General features: G+C 60.9%; 1 protein-coding gene across 6 annotated transcripts in view; it reads left to right on the top strand.

The window, feature by feature from the left end:
• Kiaa1671 (KIAA1671 ortholog) overlaps positions 1-14,100 on the top strand; it is a 147,429-nt gene that overhangs the window by 70,952 nt on the left and 62,377 nt on the right. The window contains exon 1 of one of the 6 annotated variants that reach the window (XM_071615138.1): positions 718-820. The exons of the other annotated variants lie outside the window; for them this stretch is intronic. Coding sequence (XP_071471239.1) covers positions 770-820 — 51 coding nt within the window. The 5' untranslated portion in view covers positions 718-769. Of the gene's footprint in view, positions 1-717; positions 821-14,100 lie in introns of those variants that run through there. 6 annotated transcript variants of the gene reach the window in all.

Genomic DNA, 14,100 nt, shown 5'->3' with positions numbered 1-14,100 from the left:
TTTAAGCTCTGAAAACTGATGTCCCCCACTCAGCACAGTGGCCGGCGTCAGGAAGCTAACCCGCTGTCCCTTGGCACCCCGCCTGGTGCTAGGCAGGTCCAGGAGTGGACGGAACCTAGGCTTGGGCTTGGGGACCAGGCTTCACGGTGGCTGAGTCACCAGCTCGCTGTGTGACCGTGGCTGGGCTCTCGGCCCTCTCTGAGCTCCTTCTCCTCTATGCAGAACGGAGGTGACCAGGCCCTGCTTCCAGGGCCACCCAGAGGCTCAGCAGGGACAGGGGAGGCAACCCAGGTCAGGAGGCCTGTGTGGACCTGAGCTGTGTCCTTCCCCACCAGGAGTGTCCCCCACCACGTGTGGCCTGGGTAGGAGGAGGCACACACACTCAGGCCTTCCCTTGCACGCACGCGTGCACACACACACGTGCATAGCCGGGCTCCCGGCCTCACCTCTGCTCCCCCTGCCACAGAGCTGGAGGTCCCTTCTGTCCCCAGAGCTCTGGAGGCCACACTTCCAGGCATCTGGTTTGGGAGGAGCCACCCTGGGCCCGCCCAGCACCATCAGCCCGAGCTCCAGGCTCCGAGCCAGGGCTCTCTGCCCCAGCGGCCGCCCGTGGCCCTTCGCAGGCCTGGCTGGCCCCGGGCTGTACTGGCTTCTGAATGATTCATGCCACCTTGAACTTGACTCCAGTGTGACAGGCAGTGGCAAGAGCCGCCCCTCCAGAGAAACTCCTGAGGGTGCTCCTGCCGCAGGCACAGCCCTGGGCCCCGAGATGGAGTATTACTACTGCCCCGGCTTGTTGAAGCTGCTGCGCTGCCTCTGGGTGAGTGTGCTCCCGGACCGGGGGATCTTCTTCACCTCCCTCCTGCCTGGCTTCCCGCTGTGTGGGCAGCAGGTCTCTCTGCTCTGAGAGCAGGGGAGGGAAGGCTGGGGAAGGGGCAGGGGGTCTGGGAGGCAGAGGGGGTCTCTAGAGGAGCACAGAGGCCCCGGAGGCACAAGTGGGCTCCCTAGTCCCGGGTAAACAAGGGCCGTGGCGGTGAGTTGTTCAGAAAGCCCCGTTTCTTTGATCTGAAGGACTCGCCTTTATTCCGAAACCGAATCCCTCCTGGCTTTGTGGGTGCGGGAACATGTCCCGTCTTTCATGAGATGAAAATAATAGATTTTGTTTTCTTTTCCTTGAACTTACTCAGCAAAAGTAAAAAAAGTTGGACTCCCCCCATGTTGCCGTCTCTCTTCTATGTAACAGAGAAAAAAAATCTGAAAACTTTTTTGGTGAATTGCCAAAGTTGGGGACCCGCATGGAAGTGCTTTGGTTTATAGAGTGTTTTTTTTTTTTTTTATCTTGTTTTGATTCAGAGACTCATCTGCTGTGTGTCCCTGGGCACATTGCTTGCCCTCTCTGGGTTTCTGTTTCCTCATCCATAAAACTAAGGGGTGGGGATAGTTGACAGGGGGTTCTGTGACACTCCAAGGGGCTCTGTGAGCAGAAGGATTTATAGGGGAATTGTCACATGTTGGTCTCAGAGTTTTCCAGAACGTTTGCCATGGTTCAAGAATGCCCAGAAAGGAAAGTCTCAGGAAGTATTATTTTTCCCTTTCTGAATGTTTGCAAATACTTCAGATGCCTTCTCACCCAGGGAATTTTCCGGAGCTCCTAAAAATACAGCTTTAGGAAATATTGTCCCCCAAGTGCCGACCCCCAGCACCTCCCCGCCCTCCCGAGCCCCCTTGGGGGCCCTCCTGGTCCACACCCTGAACCTCCTCTTATTTATCAGTTCGTTTCTTTAATTAATCACAAAAATGACATCAGGGCGTGGCAGAAAACTTGGAAGATCCCAAAGAACACAAAGAAGGGAATAAATAACCCATAATAACTGGTACGTCGGGGTCTGTGGCCCGCAGCGTCCCCAACACCTCCATGTGCCAGGCTGTGTGGCTCCAGGCCCAGCGCTTAGGGACTGAGGCCCGGGGACAAGTAGCTCCCTCCAGGGCCTCGCTCGGGCTTGGTCAGCAGTGGTCAGCGCTCAGGCAGAGCTCACCACCCAGACCCCTGCCCTGGGGGCTCGTGCCGTCTGGGGGACTGGATTTTGCACAAGGAATTGGGACAGACTTTGTGTCGGGGCCGTAGGGGGTGCGCCTGCCCCTGGGACCCGGCCTCATGGGGCATGGGGTGCAGAGGGGCTCTGGGGAGGCTGAGACCGGTGAGGCCGGGGCCCGGGGAAGGTGAGCCGGCCGAGGGCACAGCACCTGCGAGGGCTGTGGGGTGAGGCCGCTGAGGGCAGGGGGCGGGCTGCGGCCACTGCAGGAAGGGGCGCAGCCACAGCCCAGCTGGTGACAGCTCCTCTCTGGGACCTCGGGCCAGCCTCTTTCTCCCTGGGCCTCCCTTTCCGTCTGGACGGGGGAGGCGGTTTGCAGGCTTCTCCTAAATGTGACCAGGGAGAGAGTCCCACGGGGTCCCCTGCTTCCTAGGGGCGACCAGGTGCTGGAGTGTCCAGGAGCCTCCCGGGCTCACTGCTGTCTCCCTCCCAGTCACCTGCAATTTCCCTGTCCCCCTCCCCCTGGCCAGTCACTGAGGTCAGCCCCACACAGGTGCCAGGGGACTGGGGTCCAGATCAGCCCAGGGCCTGCAGGGTAAGCGGGGACCCTCCCCACCGCCGCCCCCTGGACCAGCTGCTTCTGCAGGGGACAGTCCCCCCCCACGGGCTGGGAGCACTTCCCTTCCAGGAAGCCACCCTCGGATTCAGAGCAGCTTCCAGCCTCAGACTGAAGCCCAGAGCCGCGGGGGTGGCAGCTCCCTGTCCCCACAGCTTCCTGTGGCGCGACATGCACCCCCACCATCCCCGCGGCGTGGGCCGCCCCTCACTGCCCTGTGCTGCCCCCTCTCCCACAGCGCCCTCCCCTCCCCCGTGGCACCCCGTTTAAAAAAAAGTAATGGGGGGCGCGGTGGTGCACACCTGTCACCCCAGTGGCTCGGGAGGCTGAGGCAGGAGGATCGCGAGTTCAAAGCCAGCCTCAGCCACTCAGGGAGGCCCTGTCTCTAAATAAAAAGGGCTGGGGTGGGGCTCAGTGGTTAAGTGGCCCTGGGTTCAATCCCTGGCACCCAATAAGTGAACGGAACAAACTGCAGGCTCAGAGTGCGCACCCCGCCCGACCCTCAGTCCAGCAAAGGAACAGGCCTCCTAGTGCGCAGCGGTGTGGTGTGGGTGTGCGCAGAGCTTCCGAAATCCAGCTGGGCCAGTTCCCGGCACACGCGACGACGTGCTGTTAGCCTGTCACTGCGCAGTCACCGCCCGAGCCCCTGCTTCCCTCTGGCCCTGCCCTGCCCACCGACAGGAGGTTCCCGGGAGCGGTGCTCCTCATCAACTCCAGCCTTCCTGCCGGGCTCCCTCTGGGGCACGTGTCACCGGGAGGGCTTGGGATTGTCACCTGGGGGTGGCGGGTACCGCTGGTGCCCAGTGCGTGGAGGCCAGCCTTCTCCGAGGCACAGGGCTCCCCCTGGCCCTCCCCAGCAGCACCCAGGGGGACCCTGGCCCCGTGCCCCCAGCCCCCGAGGTGGAGACCGCGCTGTCCCTCTCAGCAGTGTTCCCAGTGATGTCCTTTGTCCTCCCCGGGATCCGAGCCAAGGCCCACGTCAGGTTTGTCACTTTAGGCTTCTTCCACAGCAGGACCTTGTCACTGCCGCTGCGTGTGTGAAGGAACCCGCGTGTGTGTCCCCAGTGGCAGGCCTGTTGCCTGCGTCACTGGACACAGGAAGCACGAGGCGCACTGGCTGGTGACCATTCCCGCTTGCTGTCCACATTGATTTCTGTACCAATCCCCAGTAGCTGGACACCTAGTTTGCTCCCAGGCATTGACCAAGTGCCCAGGGGAGCCCCGCGCCAGCCTTACACCTCGGCTGGGTCATTGCCCGGCCAGCTCCTGAGGTGGGGGCCTGCGGGGCTGCCGGGGCTCCATGAAGCCATCTTTTGGCGGCTGCAGTCTGTCCTGGGGGGAACCCGCCCTTGCCGTCGGCCGCGCCAGCTGGACGGTGGGGGAGGGAGGCCGAGCTTGTGTTTCAGTCCCTGGTAACCGTAGCCGAGGGCCCCTGCGCCGGTTAGAGTTTCTCCCTCTCCTGCTCACCAGATAACCAGGCCCCGGGTCCTGCTGCGCTTCGGTGTCAAGCTGGTGGCCGTGGCTGTCAATCATAGCGATGGTCATAGTGATCACTAACAACGATCACGGCCACCGTCACCTGCCGTTCCTACCGGGCGCTCACAAAGTCCTGGCCGGGTGCCACATGCGCTTTATGGGTGCCTGATGACATCCTCACAAGAACCCTGTGGGCAGGCCTCACTGCTACCCCCATTTTGCAGTTAGGGGAACTCAGGCCCAGAGAGGTTAGGTCGATCCTCCAGGGCTGCCCAGCTAGGAAGTGTCAGAGCCTGTCTCTCTCCCTCTGTCATTTTTAACTCTCTCATGGGGCCTGATCTTTCGGGTTCTCAATGGGGAAACTGAAGACGTGGGACGAGGCAACTGGCCGGCCACAGGGAGGCTTCTTCTGTGAGTCGCGCCCCACGGGGGAGGATTCAGGAGGAGGCTGCTCTGTGCCGCTGTGGCCTCTGGCAGGTCCCGCCAGCGCGCTGAGCCTCGGGTTCCCTGACTGGAAGTCGGGCTGAGTGTTGGCGGACTGGACTGAGAGTCAGCTGATGTAAGGGACAGCGGGGGCCTGGCGGGGACTGAGGGGACCCTTCATATCCAGTTGTCATTGGGGGCGGCTAGATGATGGCAGAGACGCCCCCTCCCGCCCGCGCCTTCCCAGGCTGCCTCCCCTGTGGCCCCAGGCCTGTGAGGCCCCTCTCACTGGCTTCCTGTCCCCGTGTCACCCACAGCAGGGCTGGCCGGGGGTGCAGAGCACGCTCCAGGGAGCTGCGGGGACCCACAGGAACATCTGGTGGCTCTAAGGAGCCGCAGAGGAGGGCCACCCTCGGTGCGTTGGTGAGGCCCTCGGGCTGAGGAGCCTCTTCCGCGGGACAGGTCCAGGCTGCTTTGGGGCCTAAGTGACAGGGCTGCCACGGGGGCCTGGCGCCATGGGCACCCGCGCATCCAGCCCCTGGTGAGGGTCACCTTCCAGCCCCAACTGCAGCCCCCAGCGGCTTTGGTTTGTGCCAAGCGTCTGGTTTGGCTTTGGCTGGTCATCGTCGGTGGCCAACACGGAAGAGCTGGCCACTTGGGGGCTGTGACCGGGGCTGAGGTCGGCCAGGGACTGTGTGTGTCAGGAGGCGCCGTGGGGCCCAGCTGCAGGTGCAGAGCAGGTCCTGCAGGGACGGCCTCCTGGCCTCTGACCCCAGGGCCTCGAGCAGATCTCGCAGCCTCTCTGAAGCTCAGTTTTGTCATCTGTGTGGAGTGGCAACAATGCAGGCAGCGTCCCGTGGGACCCCATGAGGTGGTGCAGACAAAGCACGGCATACAGTAGGTGCTGCATAAATGTTAGCAGCCAACACTGGTGCTAGACACCTAATGGACCTTCAGTTCAGTGTTCCACCGTCCAGGCCCTGTGCTGTGTTGGGACCCTTCAAGGAACAAGATGATGATGACCTCGGGGACTGGGATTCTGGGGGGTGGGCAGGAGGGTTCAGGAGGTTGCGTAGCACACTGGGGGTGGGGCGTCCAGTGGAGAGAAGGAAGGAAGCAGGGACAAGGCTGGGGGGTGTGGCTGGGCAGGGCCAGGGGCCTCTGTGAGAAGGTGACATTTGAACAGAGGTTGTGGAGGAGGGGAGGGAGTGGGCCAGAGGAGACTAGGAGGGGAGAGCCAGTGCAAAGGCCCTGAGGTGCGAGCAGAGCAGGCCCGTGCGCAGAACAGGAAGGAGGCCAGAGCGGCGGGAGCACAGTGGGGCAGAGGTCAGCAGAGGACATGTGGGGCCTTCCGGTCGCTCTGAGGAATTGCCTTGTGCTCTGAGGGCCCTGGAGGCACAGAGGAGTGTCACTTTGAGTAGAAGTGACAGTCCAACTTGTGCTCTGAACACATCCCTCTGGCCACCATGTGAGGAACAGGGTGAGGTGGGACAAAGGCAGGGAGGCCAGCGAGGACCTCTGCAGCGTCCAGGCGGGTCAGCAGGGCAGGGCAGGCAGAGGGTGGCGGGAGGTGGGCGGCTTCTGGCTCACTTGGCGGAGCTGAGGGCCGGGTGGGTAGGTGGGGTGGAGGTGGGCAGGCGGGGACCGCCCCGGCCTTCTGCTGGGAGTTGGGGCTGGGGACAGGCAGGACTGTCTGGACCGGCTGCTTGGGTTGAGTGTCCAATAGACGCCTGGGGCCCCTTCCCCACCTCTTCCCGGGCCTTGCCTGACCCCTGTGCAAGGGGCAGGTCATCTCTGCCTGTCCGTGTGGAAGGGCGGGCTGGGGCGGGCGGCCCGCGGGGCCAGGTGGGGGCTAAGACACCAAGCCCGCGTCCTGCGTCCCCAGGTCCTTGCCCACGCGGCCCCAGTGCCCACCAGCCTCTGTGGCAGCCTTTGAGAATCCAGCTGGACCATGGCTGGCCCCCCGCTGGACGGTCCCCACCTGCTGGTCCTTGACATATATGTCTTTCATTATAAAAAATGCAAAGAGAGCCAGGTGACACTAGTGTCACCTGAGCCTGGAAGGCCACTCCCTGGTCCCCGGGCCTCAGCTGCCCACCTGGTGGGCGGAACCTGGCCCCCACCGGCGTCTTCCAGGTCACAGCCCCTGCTGACCCACCAGCCGTGGCTCTCAGTGGTTCTGCGCTTCAGTGGTTAGAAGGGACACGCCCATCCTGTGACGGCCGGAAGGAAGGATGGACGCAAGGTGGGAGCTTTGGAGGGGATGTGGGCCCAGTACCGCTGGGAGCCAGGAGTGCGAGGTGCAATTGCTGTGTGTCCTGAGCAATTGCTTGCCCCCTCTGGGCCTCTGTGGGTGTGGGGGTGTGTGGTGAAGTTGAACGAGATTCCCCGTAGCTCTTCTTCCTGTGGACAGTCATGCAGCTCCAGGTGTCCAGGAGAGAGGACTGAACAGAACTGGGCTCAGACAAACTTGGGTTCAAATCCAAGTGACCTTGAGCAAGTGCCTTCATGTCTCTGAACCTGTTTTCTCACCTGGAAATGTTTTCTCACCCTTTCTCAAGCGGGAATCCTGGTGTCCTCTTGTTGTGGAGACCAGAAGATAGGACACCTGGCACACAGTAGGTGCTTAATAAATGGGAGCTGTTGTTTTTTACGGCCTTCCCAAGGCTCTTACCTCTGAGCCCAAATGGGTGGGTTTGGGGCCGGCTCAGCCCTCAGGCAGGATGGTTCCCAGGTGCAGACACCAGAGGGCGCCCTGCGCTCACAAATGGCCCTGGTGGGCGGGGCCTTTCCCCTGGGGCTGTGGCTCTCCTGCAGTGACCCTCCCGCAGCCCGCGTGTGGGGACCCATTTCTCAGGTGAGGCCTCCAGAGAGGCTGCTCGTCCGAGGCGGCGTGGGGACCGGGATTCCGGGGCAGGGCTCCTGGGGCCTGGTAACGTCCATCAGCAGGACAGCAGCCGCCCTGGGGATGGTTGTGCCTGGGGTCGTGGGGTCCTGGGGTCGTGGGGTCCTGGGGTCCTGGGTCTATGCCCTGGGGAGCTGTTACAGATGAGGCGTCTGGCTCGGTCCCAGGGTCTTGGTCCCCTGCGGGAGCCACCTGTGTGTGGAGGAGGGAGACTCCCTGCAGCCTGCCCCTCTGCCCCTGCTCTGTCACCTGCCCAGAGCGGGGCTTTGCAGAGCTGGAGGGGGCCCGACAAGGGGCTTTCAAGCTCAGTGGATACTGTGAGGAGCAGGGAGGTGACCAAAGCTATCAGGAGAGTGTCACTGAATTGGGAGCGGGGACACTGGGGTCTGGTCCTGTCTGTGTGACCTGGGCCAGTCACTGCCCCTGCTGGGCGGGCTCTCCTTCCTGAGGACCTGTCACGCCAGGCTGGGGCTTGCTGTGCATGACAGGACAACACGCCTCCCTGGGCTGGGTTCTAAGATGGGACGGGCCTGTGGGTGGCAGGACCCTGTGGGTGGACGCCTCGCAGAACTGGGGGGCTGGAGGGCTGGGGGGGTCTGTCACTGTGATTGGAGCCCAGAGGTCGCAGCTCAGATGTCGTGAGTGTGATGCTGAGAAGGTGGCTGAGGAAGCTGGCCTGGCCTGAGTCCACACAGTTTATGAGCCGGAGAGCGCTGGCCGGGGCTGGGAGGGTGGGGGTGGTCAGCAGGTGCAGGTCGGGGGCAGCAGGAACAGTCCCAGTGTCCTGTAGCGCTGCGGGTGACTACGCTGGCCAAGTCGCTGACTATTTCAAAATAATCCGTAGCAGGGATTCTGGAGAAAGGATCCACGTTAGAGGCAGTGGACGTGCCCGATACCCCCGCCCAGTACACGTGTGTCCACACAGTGGCGTGTCTCTGTGCCCCGCAGACAGGGACAGTTACCAAACGAGCAAAGCAAAAAACTAAGGAAACAAAACTCTGTTCAGGTTACGGGAAACCTGGCATTGTGTGTAGAATTGCAGGGTAAAGGGGACGACTGCAGATGTGTTCTGTGACTGTTATATCATTAACATTTCCATCAAACATTTATATTAATAAAACGGGACGCAAGTTTGTGTTGACGTCTTAGTTTGCAGTTCTCAGTGCAGCGATACCGCAGCAGGAGAGTCTGGTTCTTCCTTCCCTTGTGCTGACTGACGTGTTAGTAAACTCAGGAGGCTGTAACAAAGGAGCCCCGACTGGATGGCCTAAGCAAAGGAAACTCAGTTCTCACAGTTCTGGAGGCCAGAAGTCAAGATCGCAGTGCCCCAGGCCCCCTGCCTCCTGAGGCCATCTCCATGGCTGGCCGACAGCCGCCCTTCCCCTGGGTCCTCAGGCGGTCTTTCCTCTGTGGGGAGGCCCTCTGCTCTCTGTGCCCACATTTCCTCTTCTTATTAAGACACCAGCTGGACTGGATCAGGGCCCACCCTAATGGACCCACTTTCATCACCTATTTAAGAGCCCTACCCCAAATATGCTCTCTCCCATCCTGAGATGCGGGCAGTAGGGCTCCAACGTAAGGATTCTGGAAGGCTGGACACAGAGATACACACCTATAATCCCAGCAGTTGGGGAGACTGAGGCAGGAGGATCGCAAATTCAAGGCCAGCCTCAGCAACTTAGTGAGACACTGTCTCAAAATAAAATTTAAATAGGGCTGGGGACTTAGCTCAGGATAGAATATCCTTGGACTCAATGCCCAGCACCAAAGAGCAAAACCAAACAGAAGCCAATAAAAACAACAACAGAAAAAGAATTTTGGAGGAACACAGCTCTGCCCATAACAGCCAAACACTGGGCCAAACAAGTCCTGTTGTTGTGTTTCATTCTCACAGTATTCTTGGAAAGGAGACCCTGGTATCACCTGTGTTTCACAGATAAGGAAAATGAGGCTCAGTGAGGTTAAGTCACTCGCAGAAGATCACACAGCTGGTGGACAGCGGAGCAGCTGTGTGATCACAGCTACTTCCAGCTTCAGAGACTGCACGGGTCGGTTTATGTTTATAATTTGACCTGAATCCTGGGGATGCTTTTTTTTTTAACCTTTTGCATTCCCTCCAACTTACCAAACATTTCCTCAGAGCCTGCATCCTGTCCGCCCTGTCGAAGGCCCAGATTGGCAAAGGCCCAGATGAGGAGAGCACAGGGCAGCTGCCCAACCTCAGTGCTGCCCAGACTCCGGCTGGCCTGGGCCCCACCCGGTCCGTCTGGCCGCCTTCCCGGGGCCCTGCCGGGGGCCACCTCCTCCCAGCTCTGCCCAGGACGCCGAGCTGGCCGGGACAGCAGGTCTGGTGAAAGCAGCCTTTGTCCTGGGGTCCGTTGCTCCCAGAGGGGCGACCCGAGTCCCATCTTGGGAACAAAGCAGTGACCCGGCACGTGAGCCCACGTCAGCCCCCGGTCCCGCAGGGCCTCCCAGGCTCCCCAGGGAGGGGGGTGGGAGGGCCGCAGGCCTGGGGTCCCGGTGCTGCTGTGGCCACAGGGCTCGGGTCACGTCCCTTCCTGGTGGTGGCGTCTCAGGTCCCCTGGGCTCTACAGGCCACGGAGCCGGGACTTGGGGAGGTGAGGCCCGTGGCCAGGTGCCCGCCGTCCTGCCAAGCCCCTCCAGGGCCCAGCGTGTGCCCATCACTGAGCCCGCTCCCCTGGGGCGTGGGACAGGAGCTCGCACAGGACCCAGGGGGACAGTGGCCCCGCTGGCACCTGGCTGGGAGCCCTGGAGTCGAGAGCCAGCTCCTCTGGAAGCTGCTTCACACACCCGAGGCCTGTGCTGAGCAGGGGTGACACAGTGCCCAGGGCCACCAGGGCCAGGGTAGCACAGAGAAGGCAGGTGCCACCTCCCAAGTCACGCAGGTCACTCCTGCTGCCCTCTGTTGGTCATAGAAGGAGGGGACCTGGATCCCACCTCTTAATGGGCGGGAAGCAGAGGATTTGCAGCAACAGAGATTTGCAGCGGCACACCTGGGCCCCACGGCCGGGCAGTGTCGGGCTTCAGGGGACGCCACTCGGTGCCTCGTGGCCAGGACTGGGGCCTTCGGAGCCTGGTGTTTTCCTGACCGGCACCTGGACTGAGAGCAGTGTTTTGGCGGCTGGTGATGGTCACGCCCCTCTCGGGAGCTGGGCCTCTGGACTTGGAAGGCCTCGGGTCCTGCAGGTCCTGTCTCCGACGTCGGGACCGCCCCTCGCTCGCCTGCCCTCCCGTGGTGTGTGCTTCCGGCTGTGTCTCCCGTGGGTTCTTCTGTGAATTCCAGCAGGGCCAGGTCTGGGGCTTATTCATCTGCCTCCCCAGGACCTGGCATACAGTAGGCGCCTCATGTGTGTTAGGTGAACTGAACCTATCACTGGGGAAGGAAGGAAGGCTGGCCGGCATTCTCTCCTCTGCACATCTGTGTCTGTGGCATCCAGCAGGCACTTCATAAATGCTCGTTGTGCTGAATGAAGGTCTGAGTTGTGACTGTGCAGTCGTCTTGTATCCATGTCACGTAACACAGTGCCTGGCACCCGGATGTCCATCCGTGAAGGCCTGGACCACACAGTGACCTCTTCACTGTGCTTGATTGACAGCGCTTGGCACAGGGCTGGGCACACAGCAGGTGCTCAATAATTATTTATAGAACAGAATGAAAGAAATAACGAGGGCCAGGGCCCACACCACATTCATTTCTGACCCTCCATTTCTTAGCACAAGGACTTACACACAGTAGGTCCTCATTAAATGTTCAAAGGAATGAATGAGTGGAAAAGTGACATTTTTTGAGGGTAGGGACACATCCTGTTCATTTGTCCCCAGTGAATGACCAGGACGTGGCACACAGTAGGTGCTCAATAAACACCCGTGGAGTGGAACAGGGGAGTGAGAGGATAAAGTTCATGGGGGGAGGGGCTGCTCTTGGTTCATCTTCCCCAGGGCCAAGCATGCAGCAGGTGCTTAGCAAGTGCTTCCTGTGCTGTCCTGGCCTCTGTAGGAGTTTGTGTCCCCAGGAAGGGCGAGGAGCGGCTGCTGGCGGTGGCCACTCTGCCTTGCCTTCCCCACCCGCCTGCCCTCCTGCTGGCTTCCCTGTTGCGGGGTCGCGCAGCTGGACGGGACATCTGAGGCCCTGCCCGGGGCTGCTCCCCAGTCCTCCCTCAGCCAGGCGGCCTGGGGCGGGCTGAGGCGCCATGCGAGGCCCAGCGCCTCTGGCTGTGAGCAGTGCCCCAGGTCCCCTCTTCCTGATCACGGTAGCAGCTTAGAGCTAGCTCAGGGCTGGCACCAGGCCACGGGGGCCCGGGGAGTGTGCGGAGGGCCAGCACCTCATGCCCCCTCCTGTCCCCTCCTGCAAGGCCTGCTGCGACTCAAGCCAGCACCAGGCCCGGAGCGCCATCTCTCCTGGGGGACGACAGTGCAGCGTGCGCCCCTCCATCTCAGGTTGAAGCCGACGTGCAGGGACAGAGAGGCCTCTCCTCCGAGCCTCGGTTCTCTGAGTGGGCAGATGAGCCCTTCTTGTCCTTGTGGGGTCTCGTCCTCTGGCCCCGGCTACCTGTCCTGCTGTTCAAACTCCTCACGCCAAGGCCGCCCTCCCCGGCATGTGGCTCTGGTGGGGTCCCCGGAACTGGCTTTGGAACCATGCTCGGCTGGTCTTGAGGGCAGCGCCTCAGGCGGGGACAGCTGCAGACTCCGAGGAGGGTTACGCCCCGCAGGGTGAGCCGCAGCCTGCAGCCTGCAGCAGGGGACAGTCCACCGTGGAGCCGTGGACAGCATGGCAGCGTCTCCCCTGTGGCCCAGGAATGGGGGAAGAGGGGCCGTGAGCTGCAGCCCGAGGCCCCGGATCCTTGGGTCCTGGGTACCAGCTACCACCTGGAGCCGGACTGCAGGGTCCTTGACTCTGTTCAGCAAGATGTGGGTGACAGCTGTGTAGCAATGGTGCCGTCCAGGCTCCGCGGACAGGAACGTGGTGAAATGGAAGGGTCTTGAGAAGATGGAAGTAGAGGCCAGGCAGGGTGGTGCATGCGTGTCATCCCAGCTCCTCGGGAGGCTGAGGCAGGAGGATGGCACATTGGAGGCCAGCCCCTGCAACTTAGGGAGACCCTGTATAAAAAGAGGAAAAAAATGGGTGCTCCCAGGCTGCCAGGCTCTGAGGGGGGTGCAGAGGGGTGGCCACCATGTTCCCTGTCCCCAACACCTAAGTGGATGCAGGTACCTGCAATGTCCCCTCACCCCAAAGGGGAGCTAGGTCGCTTTTTAGGGTCAGAAAACGTAGCACTGGTGATGTACAGATGTTAAAAACGGGTAACTTATTATCTCATGAAAAGACGACACACAGACCTAACGTTTCCAACAGGACAAAGCAGTCGGTGTCCCTGCCCCTCAGCTCGGTCCTCCTGCCCGGAGCTGGTGACAGGTCCATGTGTCTCCTTTTGCAAACAGTCTCTTTGCATAAGATGGTGTCTGCGTGTGTCTGTCACTGTCCTCCCAGGGAAGATATCTGTCTATACGGGCGGTTGGTCCATATCCAGGGTCTTGCTTCTGGAGGATCAAAAATATTTGAAGAGAATCGCATGTGTGCCAACGGTGCACGGGGTTTCTTCTCGTCATCATTTCTTGAGCAGCACAGTGTGACAACTGTGTACACAGCATTTGCCCTGTATCAGGAATGACGAGTCACCGAGGGATGGTGTGAGGGGTGCAGAGGACCAGGTGGGTTAGCTGCACATACTCTGCCTTGTCGTATACGGGAACCCACATGGTATCTGCAGGGAGCCTGTGACCCATGTCCCAGGAATAGCAAAGGATGTGACCATCGTGTCCTCGCATAGACATGTACATACATGCATGTGTATAGACACAAAGTGGGCTGTTTTTTTTTTTTTAATTTTTTTGGTACCAGGGATTGGACCCAGGGGCCCTCTGCCACTGAGCCCCACCCCAGCCCTATTTTGTGTTTTATTTAGAGACAGGGTCTCCCTGAGCTGCTTACAGCTCACTAAGATGTTGAGGCTGGCTTTGAACTAGCGATCCTCCTGCCTCAGCCTCCCAAGCCGCTGCGGTGATAGGCGTGGGCCACCGTGCCTGTCTCCACGCGTGGTGTTTTAGTGTCGTCTGATTTCAGTGTGTGGCGGTGATCAGCGTCCTGGTCCTGGCTTTGCTCTTTCTGGTGATGAGGTCTTTTCCATGTCGGCGCTGTAGGGTCCTCCTCCACTGTCGTCAGTTGAAGCTGTCCCCTCTGGGTGGACATGCGGCCCTTTCCAGTTCTGAGCAGAGTGTGAGCAATGCCGCGGTGACAGCCCCTTGCAGACAGACGGCTCTGCGCCCTACTGTGTGCTCTGTGCAGGAGAAGCACGGCCCTGGGCTTGCTGGGTCACTTGAGGCTGGAGAGGAGAGTGGTACAGGCTGGTGACAGGGTGCCAGGAGGGTGGAAGCCGAGCAGCTGGGCTGCTCTCAGTCACAGCCAGGTCCTGGGCTGGAGACGGCTGCTCTAGTGCCATACCTGCCACCAGAGTTCACTGCACAGGGGGACCTGGTGGCCGTGAGCAGCTCCTGGTGGGGCGTCCAACCTCCCCCCACCCGCTGTCTGGCCCCTGGGTTTGCATCCAGGTGCACTGGGTCCCGGCCCCTGT

The sequence above is a fragment of the Marmota flaviventris genome, chromosome 1 (assembly GCF_047511675.1).
Source record: "Marmota flaviventris isolate mMarFla1 chromosome 1, mMarFla1.hap1, whole genome shotgun sequence".
Taxonomy (NCBI): domain Eukaryota; kingdom Metazoa; phylum Chordata; class Mammalia; order Rodentia; family Sciuridae; genus Marmota; species Marmota flaviventris.
Note: the sequence above shows the minus strand (reverse complement) of the source record. Positions and strands in the feature narration are given on the sequence as shown.